The sequence below is a fragment of the Sclerotinia sclerotiorum genome, genomic scaffold, assembly GCF_000146945.2.
Source record: "Sclerotinia sclerotiorum 1980 UF-70 scaffold_8 genomic scaffold, whole genome shotgun sequence".
In the NCBI taxonomy this organism is placed as follows: Eukaryota; Fungi; Ascomycota; class Leotiomycetes; order Helotiales; family Sclerotiniaceae; genus Sclerotinia; species Sclerotinia sclerotiorum.
Genome location: NW_001820828.1, coordinates 1,472,067 through 1,494,936, shown reverse-complemented (window position 1 = coordinate 1,494,936; position 22,870 = coordinate 1,472,067). Strand labels below are relative to the sequence as shown.

Sequence of the window (22,870 nt, the reverse complement as noted above, 5' to 3'; positions counted from 1 at the left end):
TTTATTATTTACTTTTTTTATGTTATTGTAGTAAAGATATCTGAGATATAATTTTTATGTTTTATTTTCTTATTTAAAATAAGAAACCGTTATGAAAGATTAAAAATTAAAAATTAAATAAAATAAGAAAAAAATAATTTGTTTTTATTTTAAAAGAAAAGATTATCTTAACTTTTATTATTATCAAGATTTTTAATATTTAAATATTTATTATCATTCTTAGTTTCGTATTGAAGTAATATTAAATAAATCTTTATTATTATTAAAATATATACCTTTATTAATTAACCAACTCAGCAACTCTTATAATAATAGATATCCCTCTCAATTATTATCTCATCCGGTCTTATCTTTCTCTACTAGTATTAGATATAAGTTTAATTATTAAGTAAGATGGGTATATATAAGTTGTATACTTTTTAACTTTAAAGTTATGGATATAATGTCAATATCAGAGAGAATATTGAGTGCTTTATATACTTTGAAAAGTGGATGGTCTTTATAAACCAGGCATAAGACACAGAAGAAAAAGCTAAGAAATAAAATTGAAGGCAAGATATGATGAGATAGGTGACAATGGATGCCGTGAAGGTGATGGTTGATATAATGGGTTAATCTGGCAAATACGGTTGGAAAAGAAAAAAAAAAAAGAGGAAAAAGAAAGAACTTCTTGATATAAAAAGACTGATTTGCTACAAGATTAACACTTTAGCATACTTAAAAGATATATGGCTACAGTTGTATGAATAATCTCGATCTTATTAACCCTATCATGATCAAATGCCTCAAAAACACAACTTCTATATCCATAACTTTTCATCATGGCTTCAACTAGTACCCATTGTCAATCTACTAGAGAAAGTGAATACACATTGCCAATGACAATAGAAGGTAAATATCATCATCATCTCACACAATTTCATTGAAGTGACTTTGATATATTCCATATCATACGACATGAATAACCTAGATTTAACATCTCCATCTAGAAATGCATAGATAAGATAATTCGTGATCTTGAGTAGAGATTATTTCTTTCTCCTTTAAAATAGTTTATTACGGCTAATATGAAAAACTTATAGGCTTGGGTAGCTTTTATATCTTTTGATTTGAATTCTTTACAAGGAAAGTAAGAAGAATAAGGGAGTCGTATGAGAAATCTGTTGGTGGCTCTGGTGTTGGGCGAATGATGGATTCCCATATCACTCCAAGCGAGAATATGCGAGAAAGAAGTACAAGCTGAAAATAAAGGACTAAACTCACTAATTTAAAAAAGTCTATCCCTTGAAAGAATTGAAAACTTCAATGATTGTAAACATATTAGCAGAGGCACTAAATAGGAAAAGGCAAGATGTGAAGTTATTTTGCTTGAAGGAGTTTATAAAATTAGCTCCCAAGTCGTTCCGGTGATAAGGTCCTAGAACATGATGAATCTAAATATCATATTAAATTCGTGTCACATCACCGTTTCGGTAAGAAAATGTATAGACAAGAAGGATTATCACGGCAAATAGATCTAAATAGTGACAGCAATTATCCACAAGCATCGACAATCGATGATCCCGCAACTAATGATGACCACAATGGAACAATTCTTCCCTTAAATATTCAATCTCAATGCGCACATCTAATCTCAATCTTTCATAAGCACTCTAAACTCGAAAGTTTCACCATACGGTTTGTAATCATCTGGATAAAGTATCTTTACTGTTTGATTTCCGTTAGACTCTGGGTTATATAGTCTAACTTGGTTTTCGCACTAGTACAACCACTAGATGTTTGACGACTAGAAGAAATACTTGCTGTGAAATCACATATATATGCTCCACCCATATACACTTAGCTTTTCATAATAAAAGTCATGAATACAGCGATTTATTCGTGGATTATTTCGAGGAAAAATCAAACAGGTAAAGATTAATCGTTCCTGAGAATTTAACAATCACTTGATCAGAGTTTCGTTTGTCAATTCTAGCGTAGCTAGAAAAGGAAACCACTTTGAAAATGAGGTGTGCAAAACAAGCAAATATTTGTCTTTAGAATACTGCTCCGCGGCGGGAGTAATGGTGGTGATATTGCTATACTTCTCCACCATTCACACTGGGCTTCTCAAACAAAATCCCCTTCCTCATGACTTTCAACCTCCTCATCAATCTCCAAGTATCACCAAAAATGCAAACTTTGAATCTCTAATCTCCACTCTAAAACCTACCTTCCTTCACCTTGGGAATTGGGATTGCAGCATAAAAAATAAGCAATAACTAACTATCCCTTTAACTTTTGGAGTCACTTCCTTTCCTTCCTCCATCAACTTAGCGAGAAGTGTGAAGTAATAAATATTAATCAAATATCCAAAGTTTCTTCAATTACTTGATTCCTTCTCCTCTATTCCGTCCACACAAATACTTCTCGAGCTCCTCTTATCCTTTCTCTCCTATCCCTCTCCCACCCCCTCTACTTCCCCAACAAACACTTATCAAAGTACAAATATCTATCCAAATACAAATATATAAATCTATAATTAACCAAAATAAAAAATAAAAACAAGAGAAGAAATTATAATTAAATAAAAGTATTAATAGATCAACCATCTTCTCGAACACCATCTCATCAGTAAACACAACAAACTAACTCTAAAACACATAAATGTATAAGCATATTTATCTTTATCTATATTAATATTAATATCCATTAAGTTTTCATTCTCATTCAGTACAGGATTAATTAGGATGTCGGGAGGGGGACTATTATATAAGCTTCTAAGTTCTATTAGTTCGTAGGGTTCTGATATAGATGAGAGAGAGAAGAAATATAATAGAGAAAAGCTCGGGGTTAAAGGAGTAAAAAGAAACAAAAATAGTTGGAAAGTAAAGTGATAGACTATTGATGAAGTAAAGGAGATGAGAATATAAATCTTTTTTTTTTGTAACTATAAACGTCTTTCGGTATTTCATATTGGGGGGTGTTGGGCAGGTTTTATGTGTTTGGTATGTTTAGTATATAGGGGGATTTTGGAGGAGATTTTGGAGGAGGAAGTGATCAAGGTGATGAAAATAAGAGAGAGCCAAAGGATGTATAAAGTGTCATGAAATCTTTTTTGATAATCCATTAGTTGGAACTCAGATTTGAAGAAAAATGTAGTGATTCGAAAACATGACCAGTGGCTGGACAGGCATAGTAGAAATATATTCTTCTTCCAAGGGTTAGTCTCCCGAGTGACATGTCAACACTGTTCCCCAAAGTCTAAAGAAGAAACAAAATTATTCTGAAAATAATTAGAAACATGCCCCTCCAAAATCATTCCCAATTCATTCTTTGAGAAAGGAGTTGGGTCCTAACCCTGCCATTTCACCTTTCCACTTCTCACCAAATTAACCATTCCAGTAGGCAACGACCCCTTATCCACCACAGCCAAGCCTCCAAATTTCTCTCTCATTTCTTCTCCATAAAGCTTAATAACCCATTTCCAATATCCCACATCCATACCCTCAAATGCTGAGGCAAAACCACCCTCGATTGCTTTTGCCAACACCATATCCCATTCATCCCAACCTGCCGTTTCTTTGCCCGGTTGTTTAAGCAGGTTCTCATAGACCTCGAGTAGAGATACTTTCCCACTGACGCTTACTTCTTCTCTGTAGCTGATGAATTCGTCAAAAGGCATGAAATTTTCCGGGTCGAGGTTGTCTAAATTTTTCTGGTACCGCTGAGCCATTAATATTCTGACCTGAGGAGATTTGTTTTCAAACGCTTTTTTGGCATTTCTGTACGAATCATGTTCGGCCTCGAACAAGTCGCTCATTAATTTCCCTGGTTCTTCGTACACCCCGTTGCGTAATTGTAGGAGTCCGATAAAAGGGTTGTGCAACTCAAGACCGCCAAGGCTAGTTGGGAAATAAAGGTATCCGTCAGGGACATCATCAATTCCAAATCTCGCCTTCAATGTATCTTTGAGATATGAAACCACATTTGTATTTGCGAATATGAGGTTTTGAATATGTTTAAAACTAGAGAGCATGGCATCAACATGTGCACGCCCGAATGAATTCGATGGTTTTCCAAAATTGGAGGTAAAGAAACGACCAGCATAAGTGTTCCATGCTTGAATCCAGGAAAAAACACTCTTTTTGTCCCCAAGTTGGGATTGAAGTTCTAAGACGTGTTCATCTACCATGGATTGATCAATGGTAAAATGTCCAGTGGTAGGATCCAGTTTGAGAAAACCCCAGCGGATATCACCAGTAGGAAGAGAGGGGTCAATAGGTTTATTGGTCTCGCTGGACGCGATGCGTACCGAGCCTGTTTTACCTTTGTTAAGGGTAACTCCCATGATTTCGGAGAACTTAAGAATTGATCTCCACCCTTCGACGACAGTCTGTTGGGAAGGCGACCAAATCCAAAAGTCGTCATGCATCCTATAGAGCTGAGCTCCATCTGTGCTCTGATTGACAGTGTAGTCGAGGCAGAAAAGAATTGTTTCTCCAAAAACAGCAGATAAAGCATGAGCTGCGGGAACTCCACGCTTTCGGATGCGAGCCTCTGCAGATATATCATCATCCGTAAATTTAAGTGGAGCTTCAAGAAATTTTTGGAAGAACCTCAACCATTTTTCTGAAAGTCCAAAAAACTCGAAAACACAAAAAATTGTAGAATGCGGTAATGATGGACTAAATGATTCGAATTCGGAACGAGCACAAGTAAATTCTCCGTGAAGGCTTGTATTGATGATAATCTCAGTAGAGAGCAGATGTAGTAAGAATTGTTTGATCTCCATACGAGTTTTTGGCGGTTTGTCGGAATTCGCAGAATCATCATTAAAAAGGGTATCGACTTCGACACTTGGAGCATTTCGATTACTTGGCGCCAAATCTCTCGTCTTCTGTGAATATTGCTGTGCTGTATCTGAGTTGCTGCAAGCCGGGTTGTAGCTATTGAGGATCGTCTGTAGCTGCATTGGCATTTTCTGTGCGGGTTGTCTAAGGCTATGGTTCTTTTCGATGTTCTGATGCTCAGCTTCTTCGGCTCCATCCGCATCAGCTTGGTCATCCAATTCCGAGTCTGGAAGCTGAGACATGAAATAGATAGATTTGTACAATTTTTCCCTTTTTCCCTGAACACTTCCCGGATAGCCAGATTGATTTCCAATATAATAATCTCTTCTCGTCTGGTCGATAAAAGGAATAGGCTTGTTCAATTTCAACCATGCTCCATCAAAATTGGAGAAATCTGTAAAGGCTTTCTTGAAGAAAATTGACCATTTGACACCAATGTATTGAAGGAATAATGCTTCGAGGAGATCTTCGTCGATAAACATATGGTGCGTGCCGTTCAAATGTCGTCTTTGCTCAACAGCGAGGTCAGTATTCCACTCCCAGGTATCGATTGATACAAGGCGCATGTTGAGGACGTCTGCTACTTCTGTAAGAATGACCGGGCTTGCCAAGAAGTCTTTCAATGCTGCACGCTTTTCGTCAGACAATAGACCAGAAGAGATGAGTCCATTAATCGTCCAATGCAAAACTGCGGGGTTAAATTGCCCTGGAGAAGATAAATCATTTCCAAATGCCGCGACTTGTTTGCGCAAAGCATTCAATGCTTTCTTGGCTTGTTCGTTCTTCTCATCCATTCCAAACAAACTACTCAAGTATGATCTTATCGCAATCTGATCGGTTTCAAATGGCTCAAAGACCAGTTTTTCCCAATTTGCTCGTCCCTCAGTCCTCGCAACGGTCTCCTTCTTGATTTTCTGGAAGTCTTCATCAGTTTCTGAGGAACTGTTAAAGATATTATCAGCTTGCTGCTGCTGCTCTGCAGAAAGCCATTCAGTAACCAATTCACCATATAAAGTCGCATATTGATGTTTTGATGATTGGATATTCAAGTGCTGCATGAGATTTTGTTCCCACTGCTTGAGGGTTCTGTCAGAGATTGATGGGTCATATTCAGCTTGGGCAAGGAACTTTTCCAGGTTTTTGACGAGAAGCTCAATGGAAGACAATTTGGTGACATTGTCGCTTGCACTTTTGTTCGTAATTGATGTAGTAACTGCAAAGCTTTGCTTCACACCATGGAGCAACAATTGAAGTTTCTTTCGCTGATCAAGTTCATTGCTTAATTTGAAGGATAAAGCTTCTTTTTGGTTCTCGAAATGATTGCGCTTTTTAGAAAGCTCCTTAAGCTTCGTGGTAGTGATTGATTGAAGTGTTTCGGAGAAAACTCCTCCTGGCATGATGAAGGTAGGAAGTTGGGAAAGGGGAGAGGTATGGAAGCAAAAAAGGTGGGAAGGAATGATTATGATTGAAAGTAATTGAAATACCGAAAAACATTGGGGGATCTTGGGCTCATATTTATAATTCAACAAAAAAGGCAGAGAAGATTACGAAGCAGGTGCAGCTCCTCGTAGGCAGCAATGCGAACCATTCTTTGTCACGTGCATAACGTTACATCCCTAGGTATTCATATTGTTACACTCAGTTCCATAACACGTGTCTCAAAAAAACGTGATTTTTTATACTTAATGAAAACGTTTTTGAATTTTTGTGTTTTCAAATTTAATTCTTTATAATAATGAATTGAAATTGACTGAAATTAATTCAAAATATAAATTAACTTATTAATTATCTGTTACGACGACTTCTGGCCTCGTATCATATGACCACGTACGAAGTCATGTGATCCCTTCGATCCCTTTACCGAAGGGATCGAAGGGATCGAAGGGACCGAAGGAACGATAGGCATGAAGGTCTATATAATCAAGATGGATTTCCTTTGTATATAGCTTCGTGCTCAAGATCAATCATTTAGTATACTCTACTATTAGTTACGAATTGCATATCATTATTGTCATTACTTTAAGTCCCTGCTTGACGCCTCGTTATAAACCTACTTCGAGAGCCTAGAGCACTTCCACGTGATCCAGACGGCAAACCTCGTAACATTATCATTTGATATAACTTTTATTCAAATCGAATATAATTTAATGAGATTATCATAAATTGAATTTTGATTTTCTTGATTGAAATAATTATATGAAAATATTCGAAGGTTCATTTTAGAAACATATTATGAAATTGGGTGTACGTTACTACACCAAGCAAAACACGTGCATAACCAGAACTTCATTTCAATAATACCACAAGGAAAGATGGTCTGTAGGTAATATTTGTATCTGCATACTAGGTATAGAGACATGTATCATGATTACTGTAGACTTATGTGAAAAGGATCTTCCAATTGCGGTTGAATGCGTGTGCGATGAACATATGCCCGCATTAGTAGCTATGAACTTACTCTCAATAGATGTGCTAACACCTTTGATGCTGAGAATATACACGGGACACAACCTTTGAGATCTTCCTTGATTCTTAAACCATCCTACCAATAAGAATTAAGGGTCGAGGTTTTCGCGCTAATTGCATCGTGGAAGCTGCATTGAAGGGTGCATACAGGAAGCACAATAAAAAGCAATCAATCACAAGTCATCAAGGAGGAGTAGAAGGGTTGCATGAAATAAAAATATTAAATTCTAATCAAGAAGATCAAAAACAACCACGCAAAAGCCAAACTCTAGAATTCCCAAAGACAAGACTAGAAATCCCATTTGTTGCTGTTGTTGTGATGCGAGTTTGAAAAAGTAAACAGATGAATTGTAAGCAAAAGTTAGTAAATGCTATAAGTGACAGGAATAAAACTTACCAGTCATTAGAGATCCATGATCATCAAGCTAACAGTGCTAGAAGGAAATTATACGGAACAGAGATTGAAAAGTCTATTCACAAAAGAAAGTTAGTGAGAACATTAGAAGTTGGAAGGAATGAAACTTACCAGTTGTTGGAAACCCTTTAGCGGCAAACGGCAATGCTGGCAAGACAAAATTGGATCTAAAGACACCAATTAAGCTACGAAGAAGTAGCAACGAATCCAAAGACATGTTTGCATCTACGAGAAGGGTCTGACTCGAATGACAGGCAAGGTGAAGATAGAGGCTAACATGATCACACTCCAGGTTATTTGAATAGAGAACATCGACTAGTTTGATGACAGGCAAAACACCGGTACAATCCGATGTAAAACATAAAACTGGGAAGACAAGAACATCGCCTAGGAATAGGAGAAAATTTCATATCTTGAAAGAACACAAGCATGCAACATCAACATCCATCAGTACTCCCGTGTCAGCCTGGGAAAAAAATCGGGGACTGGCGGAGCCTCTACTCAGAAGTCAGAAGGCTTTTAATTAGATATGCAATTTTATATCCACGTTAATGGAATGATACTAAAGCACTGTTCTTGTTTCCTGCTATGCTAAAAACCACCAAACTCTCTCGTAACATATCTCCGGACTTTTATACAAAGTCAGTGACGTACAAAAAGTCTTTGAGAAGTCTATACTTGGGTAACCTGCTCCGATCCGCAGGCACCAGAACTAGACGCCTGAACATGTATGTGCGCATCAGCTATCCTGAGTGTTCGGAATTTTTTCAATTATCTTTCAAAATGACTTATCCCATCTCAAAATGTCTTTCTGAGGACCCAAAAAATTTCCCTGCACCGGAGCCAGTCGTGTGATACCCTAGGTTCTTCCTGTCATCTAGAGGTAGCTCACCACAATCTCTCCTACACTGTGCGTTTACCCCTTCTTGACCTGATCGAAGCATCTCTTGAAAACTAGATCTGAATCGTACTGAAAGCAGGCCGGAGATATTTCGAGAATTTGAATCTATGGCATTCCCCACACGTCCTTCTGTGCCCCATTTATCCAATTCAATAGTGACCTCATCACGTTACCAATCAGCAATTCTCTCACATCTTCCGTGACAAGAAATCATTGAACACAGCATGCTTTTATCCCGAGACACGGTATTAGCATTTGTTTCATCACTACAATCATCAAACCCCTCCTTCCACATACAGCGAGAGGAAAAAGAGAAAAGAGAACTCACCTCCCAGAAATCTCCAAATACCATACAACTTTCCACCTGGTGTAATGCCCCTTGAATACAAATAAAACAGCATTCCTATTTCATTTCCAAACAAATTTTTAAATGTTTCCAGATCATACTGATAAAATTCTGACCCCCGGCCATAAATCCAACAAGCAGCGACCTCCTTAGCTTCTTCAATACTTATTCCGTGGTTCTGAACGAGAAGAGCGGTCAAATATTTTCGGACGTCTGCAGGGGTACTGTTCGAGGGACTTTGCCGAGTTAGTTCGTTGCGCAGATTTGATATATAGAATGAGGTGCTCTGTTTGGGTATTCAAACTAACCTGCTGAGATAAGTTTCTGGGTTTTTCTGACCCATGTATTGAGTGGATGCCATGTTGAGGTATGAATACAGGAAACTTTGTTTCAGGCAGGTAATTTTTGTGGGAATTCTCGAGAAATAATGGTGGACTACGTTGTTCTTCTGGTTTTATCTGGTGAAGTTGATGACTATCATCAAGAATAAAAGTTCGATAATGCTTATATATGAATCAACTGACTAGTGCCAATTGTCAAAGACCCATATGTCTTTCTACAACGTTCAAAGAATTCGACTTGAGATTTGGTTATTCATACCCAAAACGGACTTTATCCTTTGTTTTTAATTTCATTGACTGGTTAGTCGAGTATTATAAATAATCAATGATAGTTTTTTTAATAAAATCCTTTCACAAAATTTAGCATGTCGCTTTTAATTGCGCTTAAAAAAATCAGGGCTGGATTGTTTGGGAAATCCATGTTCCCCCCATGCTATCATCTATCAAGAATACGAATTTAAGGGTAAATTCGAAAATGAAGGACTTCTAGCCTCGTTAATCCACATGAAGTTTACCATGCCATTCAATCCGGCTTTGGGAACCCAGAGAAATCCCTCCCGCAAGCCAAAATCGGATTACATCACGGTCCCTTGTTCAATATCACCAATACTTGTCAAGCGTAAATTTATCAGCGCTCTGTACTAATAAGTACTAACTAAACCACTTTCCCAGTCTGGCCCTAAAATCTTCAGAAAGGTCATGTTGCACATCTAGAGATTCAATTTACAGGTGTGATCCTTACAAATGCTATCAATATTCCTGAAATAATGACTAGAAGAACAAACGATTTTCCTAGCTCCAGAAACCACAAATAGCGTCCTTTATCTTACCATCTTTCACCCAGACCCATTCAAAGCGAAATGTATAAATATGTTGCACGTCTGTAAAGCCTTATTGCAAGGCTCATCCTGACAAGCGTGTGGCTTTTTGGAATCTAGAAATGCTGATAAGTATCCCATGAATAAGTCATTCTTTTTGTTGGAGTAGAGTTCTTTAGTGCCGGCTGTTTGGTTTGCGGTTTTAAATTGTCTTCTATACATAACACAAAACTTTGAAAGAGACAAATTCCATCAATACCAATTTATTTCAGATTGCTTATACAACAGACCATAACAGATGTATAATCTCCCTTCCATTGAATCTCTCTACATCCGTTACCCGATCTTCCGTAAACTAACGAATCTCTAAACAACTATTCTCATCGTCATTCACTTAAAGTCTCTGAAGGAGTTTCGTTGCATATCTAGAGATTCATTCTTCTGGGTTCATCCTGACATGTGCGTCCATGTTCGAGTGAATAGTATACTCCCCAGTTAATTATGACTCGGGAAAAATCTAGCCTGAAGCCGTTCTTTGTTCGCTTCCCTAGTGTGGAATAATCTCAATTTCCTCTACCACTGAGAATTCTTCAAGGGTAATGTTGCACATCTCACTGTACTAAATTGTAGCCCTTAACCTGGAAAGTTTATAAATAGCTCTCTTTATCTCACTATTTCGAAGTCCGGCGGTTAGTTTGAACTTTGAACCAAGAAACATTTCTTCTAGCTCCAGTTATTATCACTAGTCGGGAATCACCCATCACTCAACGGCCTCGAAAAATCAATGTTGCAAATATGACAGCTCTAAATTTCAGGCCTCATCCTTACAAGTCTCAAAGTAGTACTCTTTGCTCTACTATCATGAAGTTCACGAATCTCGAAGATTCTCTTAGACCAGAATATTCACTTAGCTCTAGCATCTATGACCAGTACCTTCCACTCAACGCTCTTAGAATGTTTACGTTGCATATCTAAACATTCAATTTACAGGCTGTATCCCAACAAGTGTATGAGTGATATACTACTACTCCTTCCATAGTTGATGACAAGTCCAGATGGAATGTTCAGTGCGGTGTTAGGCCTAATACGGCAAGTACGATGAGCGGTTCTATATAATCAGGAATCGCAGCACCAATAATAAAATAAACCTCTTCACACCTACAATAATAACACCTTTATGGTGATCTACGCATGGATTAGATTTTTTTGGGCGGGTGGGTTGCGGGGGGGGGGGGGGGGGGGGGGTTTCCTGGTTTCAAGACATTCGAATATTTCACGTTACACTACTCATATTAGGCCTGCCAGTATCACAACTCACTCTTACAATTCGACACTCCCTTTCTCAGGTCTGCCGTCCCTACAGGGCGCTCAACTTCGATTCTGTGGCCGTATGATTCGCTCCGGTACGTTTCGTAGCTTTAAGTCCTTGATTAAGGCACGTTCAGGCCTGGTGAGGCTATAATAATACACTGGTTCCCGAGGAGGTCGATGGTTTTTCCGACGAATCGAAGGCCTGGTGAGACTAGAATACATTGAGTTTGTATGGTTTGAGGCTGGTGGTTATACGGATTGGAGGCAGCTAGCTTTAAAAATCGGGGCTGGATGAGTTTCAAGGCTTTGCAGAATTTTATAGGCTTAGGGACGGTTTGGGAATAGCTTCGCTTTTGCTAGTTCAGCGGTGCTCCTTCCTTTTTCTTACTTGGCCTGTGATAAGAGATAACATATCTTATTATTTTCACATATAGCACCGAACCCTCCAAGTAAAGTAAAGATTCTGCACTTATACATCTTATAGATATTCGTATGCAGAATAGATGAACGAAAGAATTAGTACTCCGCGGTCTACAATTCCAAACTGAAGCCTAGAGCTGGGAAATTTTCCTGGTTTCGGCGCTTGAGAAATTTATTTTTGTCGATCTGTGGAGAGTTTATATTAATAACTTCATTCTTTTAGCCTCTTTAGCTCGCTTTAGTTAACCATTTGAACACTTTCCAAAGGTGTTCTATCCAACCAAAAGACGTGCCAAAAATACATCGAATTATGTTGCACGTCTATGACAGGATATTACAAAGCTCATCCTGACAAAGTGCATGTTTAGGTTTATTATCTCCTGCCTGTGCTAATGCCTGCCTACTTTAATCACCGTGTCGATCTTCCATTCAGAGCTTCAGAAACAAGTAATTCTCTATTTGTTGCATATCTACTTCTTTTATATACAGGATTCATCCTGGTAACTTTGTATCTTAAGCAATTGCTTGATCAGTATATCATATAGATTTAAAGTCTAGAATAAAAGCATCGGTTTACCTCCGATACTTACGATTGAGGCCAAATATGATCACGTAAATAGATTTCAGATATTTCCACTCAGAGGCTTTGCATTATATTGAGGTTGAGTATTGGCGGTTATGATTCAATGGTGTACGTCATAATTATCATATGAGAGGGAAATATGTGAGTAGTATACTGTGATTTTTGACGTGTGGTTAGAGCGGAGCCGCTTCGGCATTTATACTTCGGTACTTACAGAGCTTGAAATCCCTTCAGAGGAAATTCTTATTACTACTGTGGTTTTAGATTTCTTTTAATACAGGCCATACCACTCTCCATTTCCCTAGTCGGTAGCTAGAGATTTAAAATTAGTATAAATACTGACGACCTTTTAGTTTGCCATGGTTTCCTACCCCCAACACTAATTTCAGATAAGCGACAATGTTATTCGTGTAAGATCTTATGTACGAGCTTAAGAATCCTCCGTTTGAAGTCCGTCACATTGTTTTATTGCATATCTATCAACTCAATGCATGGGTTACATCCTGGTTAGCATGGAAGTAGCTACTTTGCGATATGTATACATCGATATCAAACAGGAAAGCGCATCGCGCCATTTTCTTTCACTCCAATAACTAGACTTGGCATGTTAAAAGTCATGACACGTTCCTGAATTACTCGACTCAGACATGTTCGACTCAAATTTATATTGATAATGTTGCACATCTGCACCTCGCCATTTTAAGACCCATCCTTGCAAGTCTTAGAACCTCATCGACTACTTTGAAGCCTATGCATCCCCAATAGGAAATTTAGAATAAGAACGCCTCCTTTGTTCCCAGAGTTATCATTAGTATCTCAAAACTATTCGTTCCTTTACCCTATTACTCAGAAGCCGTAAAATTATGTTGCATATCTACAAATCCATGCTCAGACCTCGTCCCGACAAGTATTAGGATACCCACTTCATAATACTTTCACTGTGAAGCTAAATTAAAAAGAGTAATATGTCGTTTTTAATCTTAGCTTCGTTGATTGGTAACTGCTTTGGGCTCGACCTGCTTCCTGAAAAATCTCCCAAGTAAGCGCCCTCAGCTCGAGATCATTCTGGTCACGTTGCGAATCTCAATTTCAATGTCACAAAATTTATTCTTGCAAGTCTTCCAGTGTCGGTATCATTCGGAGTTTTTGTAAAGTTTATGTTTCCCGGATGAAAGTATAGAATGAAGAAACTATTTTAGCCCCAGTAGTTGTGATTTATATCTCAGTATTGTTCATTCAGAGCTAAGCTGCGCAATGGGGCTCCGCAGAGTGGATTATCTCTCTGATGGATAATCTATAGATGCTTCGTTTGTGGGGTGGGTTAATAGAAAATCCGAATAAATGATTTATAGAGTATTTAAAATTAGAATAGGTAATCTATATATGGTGGGTTATAATTCTAATGGGTAATCCGCAAAGCGAATTATCCATAGATATCCGCAAGTTGCGAATTCTTTATGCGCAGTCTATTCAAAGCCCGTAGAAAAGTTATCTACACGTCCACTCGTCGACATTGCAAAACTAAGCTCATTATAATATATCACGTTCTCATCGTTTTGTGGCAATTGTTGCGGCCGTTAGTATCCTATTACTACAATCCACATTCAACTAACTGACTACATGCTTGATCACATAAGGATAGGGAAATATGCAAAAAACGAAAACCCCCCTTCCCCGAGAAAAAAGCTTTTTTTTTTAGCTATCAACTCACATCCAAGCCCTGAATAGCAGACTATTCCCATCTTCAAAATTCTCTCAAACAAGGACCTTACTACAATTTCAGCTTATCACAAATACCAACCATTACTGTGCAATTATTTCACAAACCGTATCGTTGAAGGCTAAATCATAAACCTCAAAATATAAAAAACTTACCTAATATCATCATTCTAATCCACAGAAGCTAGAACAGGACTTACCCACTCACTCCAAAAGTTCTCCACTCAACCACTTCAAAATACTACTTTTGCATATCTACAATCCGTGTCACGGACCTTAACTATCACAGCAAGCGTACGAGTAAAGTAAAGCACTACTCAAAGGTAAGACTATAAGTCTTGGCGCAAACCTAATCTGGATTTTCTCAGCGACCAAGTTGTTATAATCCTAGATTTATAGTTAGGGTGTAAGATGGTGATTTGATTTTGATTCTAATAGAGATATATATATAGTATCACTAATACGATAATAATAAATTAATTCTCTTCACATAATCTACAGCTAGAATCCTTTTGTTAAATACTTGATATAAAGAAGAAAGATTATATAAATTATTTCTACATCTATATATATGGTGACCAATGATATAAGCTTCACTACTCAGTACTCAATACTCAATAGTGCCAAAGTACCGGCCTTTCAAAAAAAAAAAGATCTTCAACTTCCGAGTCTAGAAGGAACTAATATAGAGTGATTTTTAGTTTCTCTAGTTACAAATAGTATATGATCCGGCACCTAACAAATACATCCACTCACATACTCCGGAAGTCTTCTGTTGCACATCTATATTCATTGGTTACAGGGCTCATCCCAGAAATTATACATACATCATTCTTATCTTCCACAGATTACCCCAAATCTAAAAATGGAGCCATTTTATAAAAGTACCTAGTAGTATATTTGAATTAATTAAGACGTTAATCTTAGACCCCTCAATCTTTCCTATCTCTATATTTAAAGTCTCAAAACAAAAAGTCGCATATCTATATATCTATATTTTTATCCTTCAAATTATATCTTTATAAGTTTATAGATAGTATATTAAAATCCCCAAAACATCAATAAAATAAATACTACCCAAGAATATAAATCTATACAAATAACTAGGTAGATAACCATGATTCTTGACTCTAGAATTCATAATCATCATCTTAAACCAGCAATCCTATCTCGATAATACTATTACTTTCTATACTAGAAATTAAATTATAAATATCTATTCTCTCTTCTCATCATCAATAATCTTATATTTATTCAACTTTTATATCTAATTCATATATCATATTCTTATAACAATATATAAAAACAAATCCTAACTCAATAAATAAAAAAAAATTAAAAATAAAAATAACACTTTTTAATATCAAATCTAAATCCAAAACAAATTAAATATGATATATGTTAAAAGGAATGACCTCACACAGGGAATAGTGGGAAGCTGATAGGGCAGAACTGAGGTAATATTGGTCTAGTAGGTTAATCTCTCTTCTAAGTTCTACGGAAGTGCGAAGCTGTGACGGAAAAGTCGTAAACGGAGTCAATTCAATCACTTAGAATCTAAAAATAAAGAACTAAGAAGATTCTAAGTAAGAAGGTCTTTATATACAGGGCTAGTGCACGTGAGCCACTAGTGGGATAACAACCGTCACGTAACAGAAGCTCTCTGTAAGAAAGCTTCTCAATCTAGTCCTAACAGGACTAGTGCCCTGTGCACGTGCTACGCAGGAACCATTCACTTTAACAATATATTATTTTTTTAGTAATCTTTAATCTCGATCATTTTTTTATATCAAAAACTATCAATTTCATTATATTATTAATTAATTAATTAATAATTTTATAATAAATTAATGTAATCTAATAAAATCTAAAATTTCAGATTTTTATAACTTTTGTTAATTAATATATTTAAAATTGAAATTTTAGATTTTTCATAACTTATAAAAAATCTATATTCTAAGATTACAAATTAAAAACAATAAAATATATAAATAATCTTTTCAATAAAAATTATTAAATTAAAAAATAAATTATAAATCTTTTTTGAGTTTTAAATTATATATTAAAATATTTCTAAAAATTTCTTTTTGAAATAAATTGATTTATTCAATTTATTAAAAGAATGATTAAAGATTTTAATACTTCTGTGACGGAAATCCCTGCTTTCCTCCCACCCTTATTATATAAGAAACCTCAGGTACATTAACCATGTCCACACATGATACGATTACTCGAGATTAGTATACGATTTAGGTGACCTGAGGATCAGATCCGGACAAGTACTAGGTATCAATGGTTATCGGTAAAGTAAGATCATTGGAGGAATAAATATGACTTCTTTTTGCCTAGCCATTGCGGCTAGGCTATTCATTTGTGTATATATAGAGTAGCTATCCCCATCTACAGGTGCTCTTCACCTGTAGATTCTAAGTTAAATACAATTGCTGGTCTATAAACACCCTTTTGGTCACAACTTCTTATTTTTTCAAAATTATATATAAATCTTAATCTTATCTCAATGAAAACACAAAAAATCAAAAAACATTAAAAATAAATAATTAAATAAATCATCACTTATAAATCATCCTGTATACATACATACACCTTCATATCACATCACATCACATCCCATCACTCGTTCCCTCTATCCCCCAGCACAAAAAGCTAAACGAATTAATTAATAAGATATAGTAACTTTAATTGAAGAGCTCACTATATCTAATAAAGACCATCAATCGTCATCGTTCCCGTTTTTGTAATAAGATACTCATTAATCGCAACATCTTTTCCGGATTCCTTTCCATAGCCTGATTCTTTGATTCCGCCGAATGGTGATTCAGCTGCGGATGAACTACCTATGATGGGGGGTTTTGGTATTAATATATAGACTTTTACATGATAGAATGAATGAATGAAAAAAGAAGGTAAAGTTACGTACCAGTATTCATACCAATCATACCCGCTTCTAGATTTTCTAAAAGTCGCCAAGTACGATCGATGTTCTTGGTGAAGAAATAGGATGCTAGACCCATCTATTATATTTGTGTTAGTACATTTCATATAATACGTCTCATAGGGAACAAATGCAAAACCTACACTAGTATTATTCGCCGCCTCAACCGCTTCTTCTTCCGTCTCAAAAGAATACAACGCCAACACCGGCCCAAAGGTTTCCTCCTCCGTAATTAACATTTCCTTCTTCGCGCCCAAAATAATCGTCGGTTCAAAAAAATACCCCGTGGTATCTTTGACTTTTGCACCTCCGAGTACCACTTGCCCACCATGTTTCTTGGCATCTTCGACTTGATCTGTGACTTTATCGACACCTCGAGAAGTGGTAAGGGGTCCGAGTGTAGTTCCTTCTTTGGCACCGTGGCCGACCTTGAGTTTGGACGTCTTTTCTTTGATGAGTGTGGCGAAGGCATCGTAGATACCGGATTGTACATATACACGATTGGCGGTTATGCAAGCTTGACCGGCGTGACGCCATTTAAGACCCATGAGTGCTATTTGTGTTAGCATTTTGCTGGCGGTCAAACAAATTTTTAATGAGAAATAAAGAACTAGGATTTACAAGCATCCAGGTGGAAGGGGATATCATAAATAAGTATGTTAAAGAGAAAAATATTCAACATACCATCAGCAGCTTGATTTAGATCCGCATCATCAAATACTATAAAAGGACAGTTGCCACCAAGTTCCAAGGTAACTTTCTTCAGTCCATCAGAACACAGTTTTGCCACAAGTTTACCAACTCTTGTCTAAAAATTATTAGTATCCAGGGTACACTCATCAATAGGACGTATCATCTCACCGAACCAGTAAAGGTAACTTTTTTAACCAACGGATGACGACACAATGCCTCACTCAACGGAGGGGTATTATCCAAACTTGTAGTTAAAACACTAAATACACCTTTTGGGAACCCTGCTTGCTCAGCAAGCATAGCTAAAGATAGCACGGATAGAGGTGTTTCTGGCGATGGTTTCACTACCATGGAGCAACCGGCTGCAAGGGCAGCTCCAGCCTTTCGCAGAATCATTCTAATGAATGTTAGCTAGAGAATCGGAGAGATTGAGGTTACTTACGCAATGGGGAAATTCCATGGTACTAATGCAGCAGCCACACCAACTGGTTGCTTGACGGTGAATACTCTCCTACCTGATACTGAGGGTGTCTAATCACGAGGTACATCAGCATTTGCAAACACGGGAATGATGGCGAGGATATAGAAAACTTCGTGAAAACATGTGATGTGATATACATATAGAAAACTTCGTGAAAGCATGTGATATGATATACAGCGAAAGAACAACAGACACATGTAAAAGACAAACATACCTGAATCGACCCCGTAACCCTCTCCGCCTCCCCAGCAAACCACCACGTAAAGCCCAAGGCATAATCTATCTCACCCAAACTCTCAGCGGTAGGTTTTCCAGTCTCATAAGTAACAATCTTAGCCAAATCCTCCTTATTCTCCCTAATCAAAGAATCCCATTTCAAAAGCCACTGGGCCCTCGTTCTCGGATTCACTTTCTTGAAAGATTGAAAAGCCGTGTGGGCCGCTTGCACGGCGCCATCTACATCCGATGCATCGTTATCGGGTGCTGTGGCCCATACTTGACCGGTTCCGGGATCTGGTGGGTTGTTAGGATTTGTTGTGGTTTGAGGATGAGATGTTGGTTGATGTGGGAGTAAGTACCTCTGATGTCGAAACGTTTGCCGGATTTAGCTTCGATCCATTCTCCGTTGACGTATGATTTATCGTGGAAGAGGGACGTGTTTTTAAGCTAAATGCGGGTAGATTAGCGTTTCGAGTTGAATCAGGGGTATTTTCGTAGTGGTTTGAAATCGTAGGATCAGATCTTACATCGAAGGGAAGTTTAGTCGAACTCATCATGACTCAAGTTGGATGTTTATTTTGTTAGGTGAAAAATGAACTATGAAACGATGATTAGAATTTTGATACACAACTTGCACTCAAAATTTAATAATTGTTCTTTTGGAAGATAAAGTGATGTGGTCAAGATCAGGGTATCAACGGGTAGTCTAAGGCGGGGTTGTCCCTCGTGATGGGCGGGGTAGCTGGAGATGAAAATACTAACTATTAAGCTTACATAAGGATTCGGCATTGACGCACGGGACTTATTTGCTCGGTCTTTCATCTTATCATACCTACACAACCTCATTTTCCAGTATGGTCAGACAAATTGATGTCTACAACCTTAAAGATGTGACATGGAGAATACTCTCCTGTATCACTGCAAACCTAACCCGGACATCTATTCTACCGCAGATACGTACGTGCAACAAGAATGTAAACACTCCGTACAAAGTATATATATCTATTGTAATTTCACGTGTATTCTCCACCTTCCCATCACCCCTGTTTTCCCATCCTATACCCTCTCATTTTGACCTCGGCAGCTCCACACGTTCATTACTCGAGTATCTTGAAATCATCAAGCTTGGGCCTGAACTCCCTGACTTCATATAGGAGAATATGTGTATGTATACCCGAGTGCAGTAATTGATATTTATATTTTGTATTTTGTATATAGAGAATTTGATCCCTTATGACTATCGATTCATCTGCCCTGCTCCTTCATCAACTAGAAACTATAGAATCTATTGAAAATCACAGCAAACACCAAGATGTCGACAATTCTCGCCGCTCCTTTTGATCCCAAGGTCACCGGTGCGCTCCTGGTGGCACTCTTGTACTACCCGCACAAACTACGAGGTATACTCCCGACCAATATTCAACCACATATTACTTCTCCGGCTGCTGTTCGAACGTTGAAGATTTTATTCGTATTTGGTATTTTAAAACGTCTCAATAACAAGTTATCTCAGCTGGTATTGAATAATTGGAAGGGCAATGCGAAATTTATCAAGAGTCAGGAGCTGGTATTGATCACGGGTGGTTCGAGTGGAATGGGGGAATTAGTGGCAAGAGATTTCTCATCTCAAGGAGTTAAAGTGGTGGTGATGGATTTGAACCCTCCAAAGACTCCATTTCGTAAGTCTTCTCTCTCCGAGATTATGTGGTGATGATGGCTGATAGTCTTAAAGCATCAAATATATTTTACTACCAAGTTGATATAACATCATCATCACAAATAGCCTCCGCAGCTTCAGAAATTCGAAAGGATCAAGGAGATCCTACCGTAATTATCAATAATGCTGGACTTGGATATCTCCAACCTATCTTAGAAGCCACCGAAGAACAAATTCGAAGAACATTCGATGTCAACACGATATCCCATTTCCTGATGGCGAGAGAATTCCTTCCGGCCATGATCAAGAAGAATCACGGTCATGTGGTAACGCTCGCCAGTATGGCAAGTTATGTGGTTCACGCAGCCAATGTAGATTATGCGTGTGCGAAAGCCAGTGCTCTCGCCTTCCACGAAGGACTCGCATCCGAATTAAAATATCGATACAACGCACCAAACATCAAAACCACGTAAGTCAGCACATTCATTCCCAGGGACCTTGTCACTAGTATTCCGCACTCACAAAAGAAACAGCGTGGTCAATCCATCCTGGGTCCGTACCCCGTTAATCGCAGATCTAATCGCCCAGCCCACCTTTCAGGAATCAATCCTCGAACCTGAAACCGTCACTTCTGCTATCGTCAACCAAGTGTTATCAGGAAGTAGTGGTCATATTGTTCTACCCAACCAAATGAATATCCTGAGTACCATCCGCGCATGGCCATGGTGGCTCCAAACCTCACTTCGAAACAAGATAGCTCCATTATTACTCTTTAAAGAACAAGTACAACACAAGCCCACAGCACAAATAGGAGATGTGGCTCCGACGGCATCCACGTAGGTCATGCTTTTTCCGGAACATTTTGTTTGTGCAATGAGAGGTTGGCTTGTCGGGATTTTTCCAGACGTGGTTATAGGTTACTCTACATCGGTGTATAATTCGCGGTAGTCCTCGTGGCTAGATTCGGGATCTTTTGAGGACTTTTCATTGGTAGATATGTCGACAGACTGTAAATTGTAAACAATATCTGTTGTAACTGCAGTTCCGTATATATGATAGGTTCATATGAATTCGCCAGATGAGTACAACGAACCAGTACCGACATGACCGTTGGAAGACATATGCAACTACTTGTAATGGGTATGTCAAACGAACACCAGCTGTTACAAACACGAATCTCTGATTCAAAACTTCAAGTACTGTATAGACAAGTAGCGTATCCAGAAACGCATATACCAGCAGTTAGTTACAAACACGAATTCCCACTTCCAAAACACACAAGTCGGGAATAAACAAAACCATGTACACAGCACAGCATCACCAACCGTAACAAGCGCTCGTTCCCAAGCACGCCCATTTCATTTCATTTCATTTGCCCCTCCCGCCCATCCATCACATCCCACCAGCACCAAAAAAAAATCTAGAATCCAAACCAAAAGACCTACCTAGTAAACCAACCCCCACCTTCCCATGAAAAACGTCTCCCGTAAGAAAAAGCCACATACATAGCATACACAGACAACACGGAGCATCTAGAACACATGCAAGACGCGGCGCAACTATCGAATCAAGAGGATCCACCCGCATTCGCATGCCTGTAAGGCTTGCTTGCTTGCGGGCGAGCTAGCTAGCGTGCTTTTATGCATACGCCCTCTTACTTCTGCTACCTGCATTTCTTGCATAATCCGCATCATGCATCGATGGTCCATGCGGCTTTCTTTCTTGCCGAAAGGACTTGCCTTGTCTTGTCTTGCTTTGCTTTGCTTTGCTTTGCTTTGCTTTGCCTTGCTTCCTGCTGTTTTTGGGTTCGTGCTTTTCTTCGAGGTTTGCTTGGTTTTTTTGGGAGGGGGAAAGAGGGGTGTTTTGTTTGGTGGGTGGATTACTTGTATTTGTTTGTTTGTTGTTTGCTGATTTATATACTCCCCTGCGTTTGTTACAGATATATATGTAGATATGGAATATGTAAATCATATAATACAGTATACAGTATGTAAATACAGGTAAACAGGTACTTCACAACAAGTACACACACAGCGGAACGAAGTAATTAATAGCGGAATAAAGTAAAGTAGATATTAAACACCAATACGCAAAACCCTCAATAAAGCAAAAGCAAAAGCGGAAACCCACCACCCCCACAAACCTTAACAAGCCAAAGGGAAACGATTTCCTGGGTCCGGATCAATTTACCGTGAATTATATTAAGACCTTGATCCGTACTCCGTACATAGTACATACAATACAAAAGAAAAAGGGTCTATTCTTACAGCGTGCGTCGGTAAGGTAACCTTCTTCCCCTTACCTTGCGCGGTGGAACCTTCCTCCGTACAGAGTAGATAATAGATAGATAAATAGATACCTACATACCTACTAGAAAGTGGAACCCTGAATGTCTGGAGATGGATGGATGCGCTGTGGGTGACGTTCCTGAAAAATTGCCAATAAATGTCCATTGGCTTCGCCTTATTCTTTGCTGTGCTATTGGTTTTCTTGGGCTTAATTTTTGGATTAAGTGCCCTTTACGCATATCCGCGCTGCGCGATTTCCAAGATGAGTATGAAATTGGTATTAGAGTTGAAATTGGAATTGGAATAGCAAGGCGCGATATCCGTTGGGGAGTTTGAGGAAAAATTGAAATTTCTCGAGAATTTTTTATTTCGAAATGCGGATTGGATTTAGATGTTGATGCTGATGTTGGCATTTTGGTGAAGGGAG

General features: G+C 38.1%; 8 protein-coding genes across 8 annotated transcripts; 3 read left to right on the top strand and 5 right to left on the bottom strand.

Moving 5' to 3' along the window:
* Positions 1-1,480: 1,480 nt before the first annotated feature.
* On the top strand, positions 1,481-1,763 carry SS1G_06870 (predicted protein; the record flags this gene model as incomplete). Its single annotated transcript, XM_001592579.1, has 2 exons — positions 1,481-1,677; positions 1,742-1,763. 2 exons carry the CDS (start codon positions 1,481-1,483, stop codon positions 1,761-1,763), a joined length of 219 nt encoding a protein of 72 aa, XP_001592629.1.
* A 1,571-nt stretch (positions 1,764-3,334) lies between these two features.
* On the bottom strand, positions 3,335-6,229 carry SS1G_06869 (hypothetical protein; the record flags this gene model as incomplete). Its single annotated transcript, XM_001592578.1, has 1 exon — positions 3,335-6,229. One exon carries the CDS (start codon positions 6,227-6,229, stop codon positions 3,335-3,337), a length of 2,895 nt encoding a protein of 964 aa, XP_001592628.1.
* Positions 6,230-7,718: 1,489 nt separating this feature from the next.
* On the bottom strand, positions 7,719-7,930 carry SS1G_06868 (predicted protein; the record flags this gene model as incomplete). Its single annotated transcript, XM_001592577.1, has 2 exons — positions 7,719-7,768; positions 7,825-7,930. 2 exons carry the CDS (start codon positions 7,928-7,930, stop codon positions 7,719-7,721), a joined length of 156 nt encoding a protein of 51 aa, XP_001592627.1.
* An 894-nt stretch (positions 7,931-8,824) lies between these two features.
* SS1G_06867 (predicted protein) lies at positions 8,825-9,321 on the bottom strand (the record flags this gene model as incomplete). The annotated part of the gene is made up of 3 exons (XM_001592576.1): positions 8,825-8,841; positions 8,943-9,184; positions 9,269-9,321. The coding sequence occupies 3 exons, from the start codon at positions 9,319-9,321 to the stop codon at positions 8,825-8,827; spliced, it is 312 nt and encodes a 103-aa protein (XP_001592626.1).
* Positions 9,322-10,620: 1,299 nt separating this feature from the next.
* SS1G_06866 (predicted protein) lies at positions 10,621-11,937 on the top strand (the record flags this gene model as incomplete). Its single annotated transcript, XM_001592575.1, has 6 exons — positions 10,621-10,669; positions 10,847-11,048; positions 11,110-11,126; positions 11,159-11,212; positions 11,466-11,522; positions 11,915-11,937. The coding sequence occupies 6 exons, from the start codon at positions 10,621-10,623 to the stop codon at positions 11,935-11,937; spliced, it is 402 nt and encodes a 133-aa protein (XP_001592625.1).
* Positions 11,938-16,870: 4,933 nt separating this feature from the next.
* Positions 16,871-19,052, bottom strand: SS1G_06865 (hypothetical protein; the record flags this gene model as incomplete). Its single annotated transcript, XM_001592574.1, has 9 exons — positions 16,871-17,007; positions 17,091-17,184; positions 17,249-17,658; positions 17,790-17,913; positions 17,967-18,195; positions 18,241-18,329; positions 18,494-18,792; positions 18,858-18,945; positions 19,026-19,052. 9 exons carry the CDS (start codon positions 19,050-19,052, stop codon positions 16,871-16,873), a joined length of 1,497 nt encoding a protein of 498 aa, XP_001592624.1.
* Positions 19,053-19,810: 758 nt separating this feature from the next.
* On the top strand, positions 19,811-20,995 carry SS1G_06864 (hypothetical protein; the record flags this gene model as incomplete). Its single annotated transcript, XM_001592573.1, has 3 exons — positions 19,811-20,177; positions 20,282-20,624; positions 20,689-20,995. The coding sequence occupies 3 exons, from the start codon at positions 19,811-19,813 to the stop codon at positions 20,993-20,995; spliced, it is 1,017 nt and encodes a 338-aa protein (XP_001592623.1).
* Positions 20,996-21,793: 798 nt separating this feature from the next.
* SS1G_06863 (predicted protein) lies at positions 21,794-22,856 on the bottom strand (the record flags this gene model as incomplete). Its single annotated transcript, XM_001592572.1, has 4 exons — positions 21,794-21,967; positions 22,299-22,374; positions 22,458-22,476; positions 22,523-22,856. 4 exons carry the CDS (start codon positions 22,854-22,856, stop codon positions 21,794-21,796), a joined length of 603 nt encoding a protein of 200 aa, XP_001592622.1.
* Between the last annotated feature and the right edge of the window lie 14 nt (positions 22,857-22,870).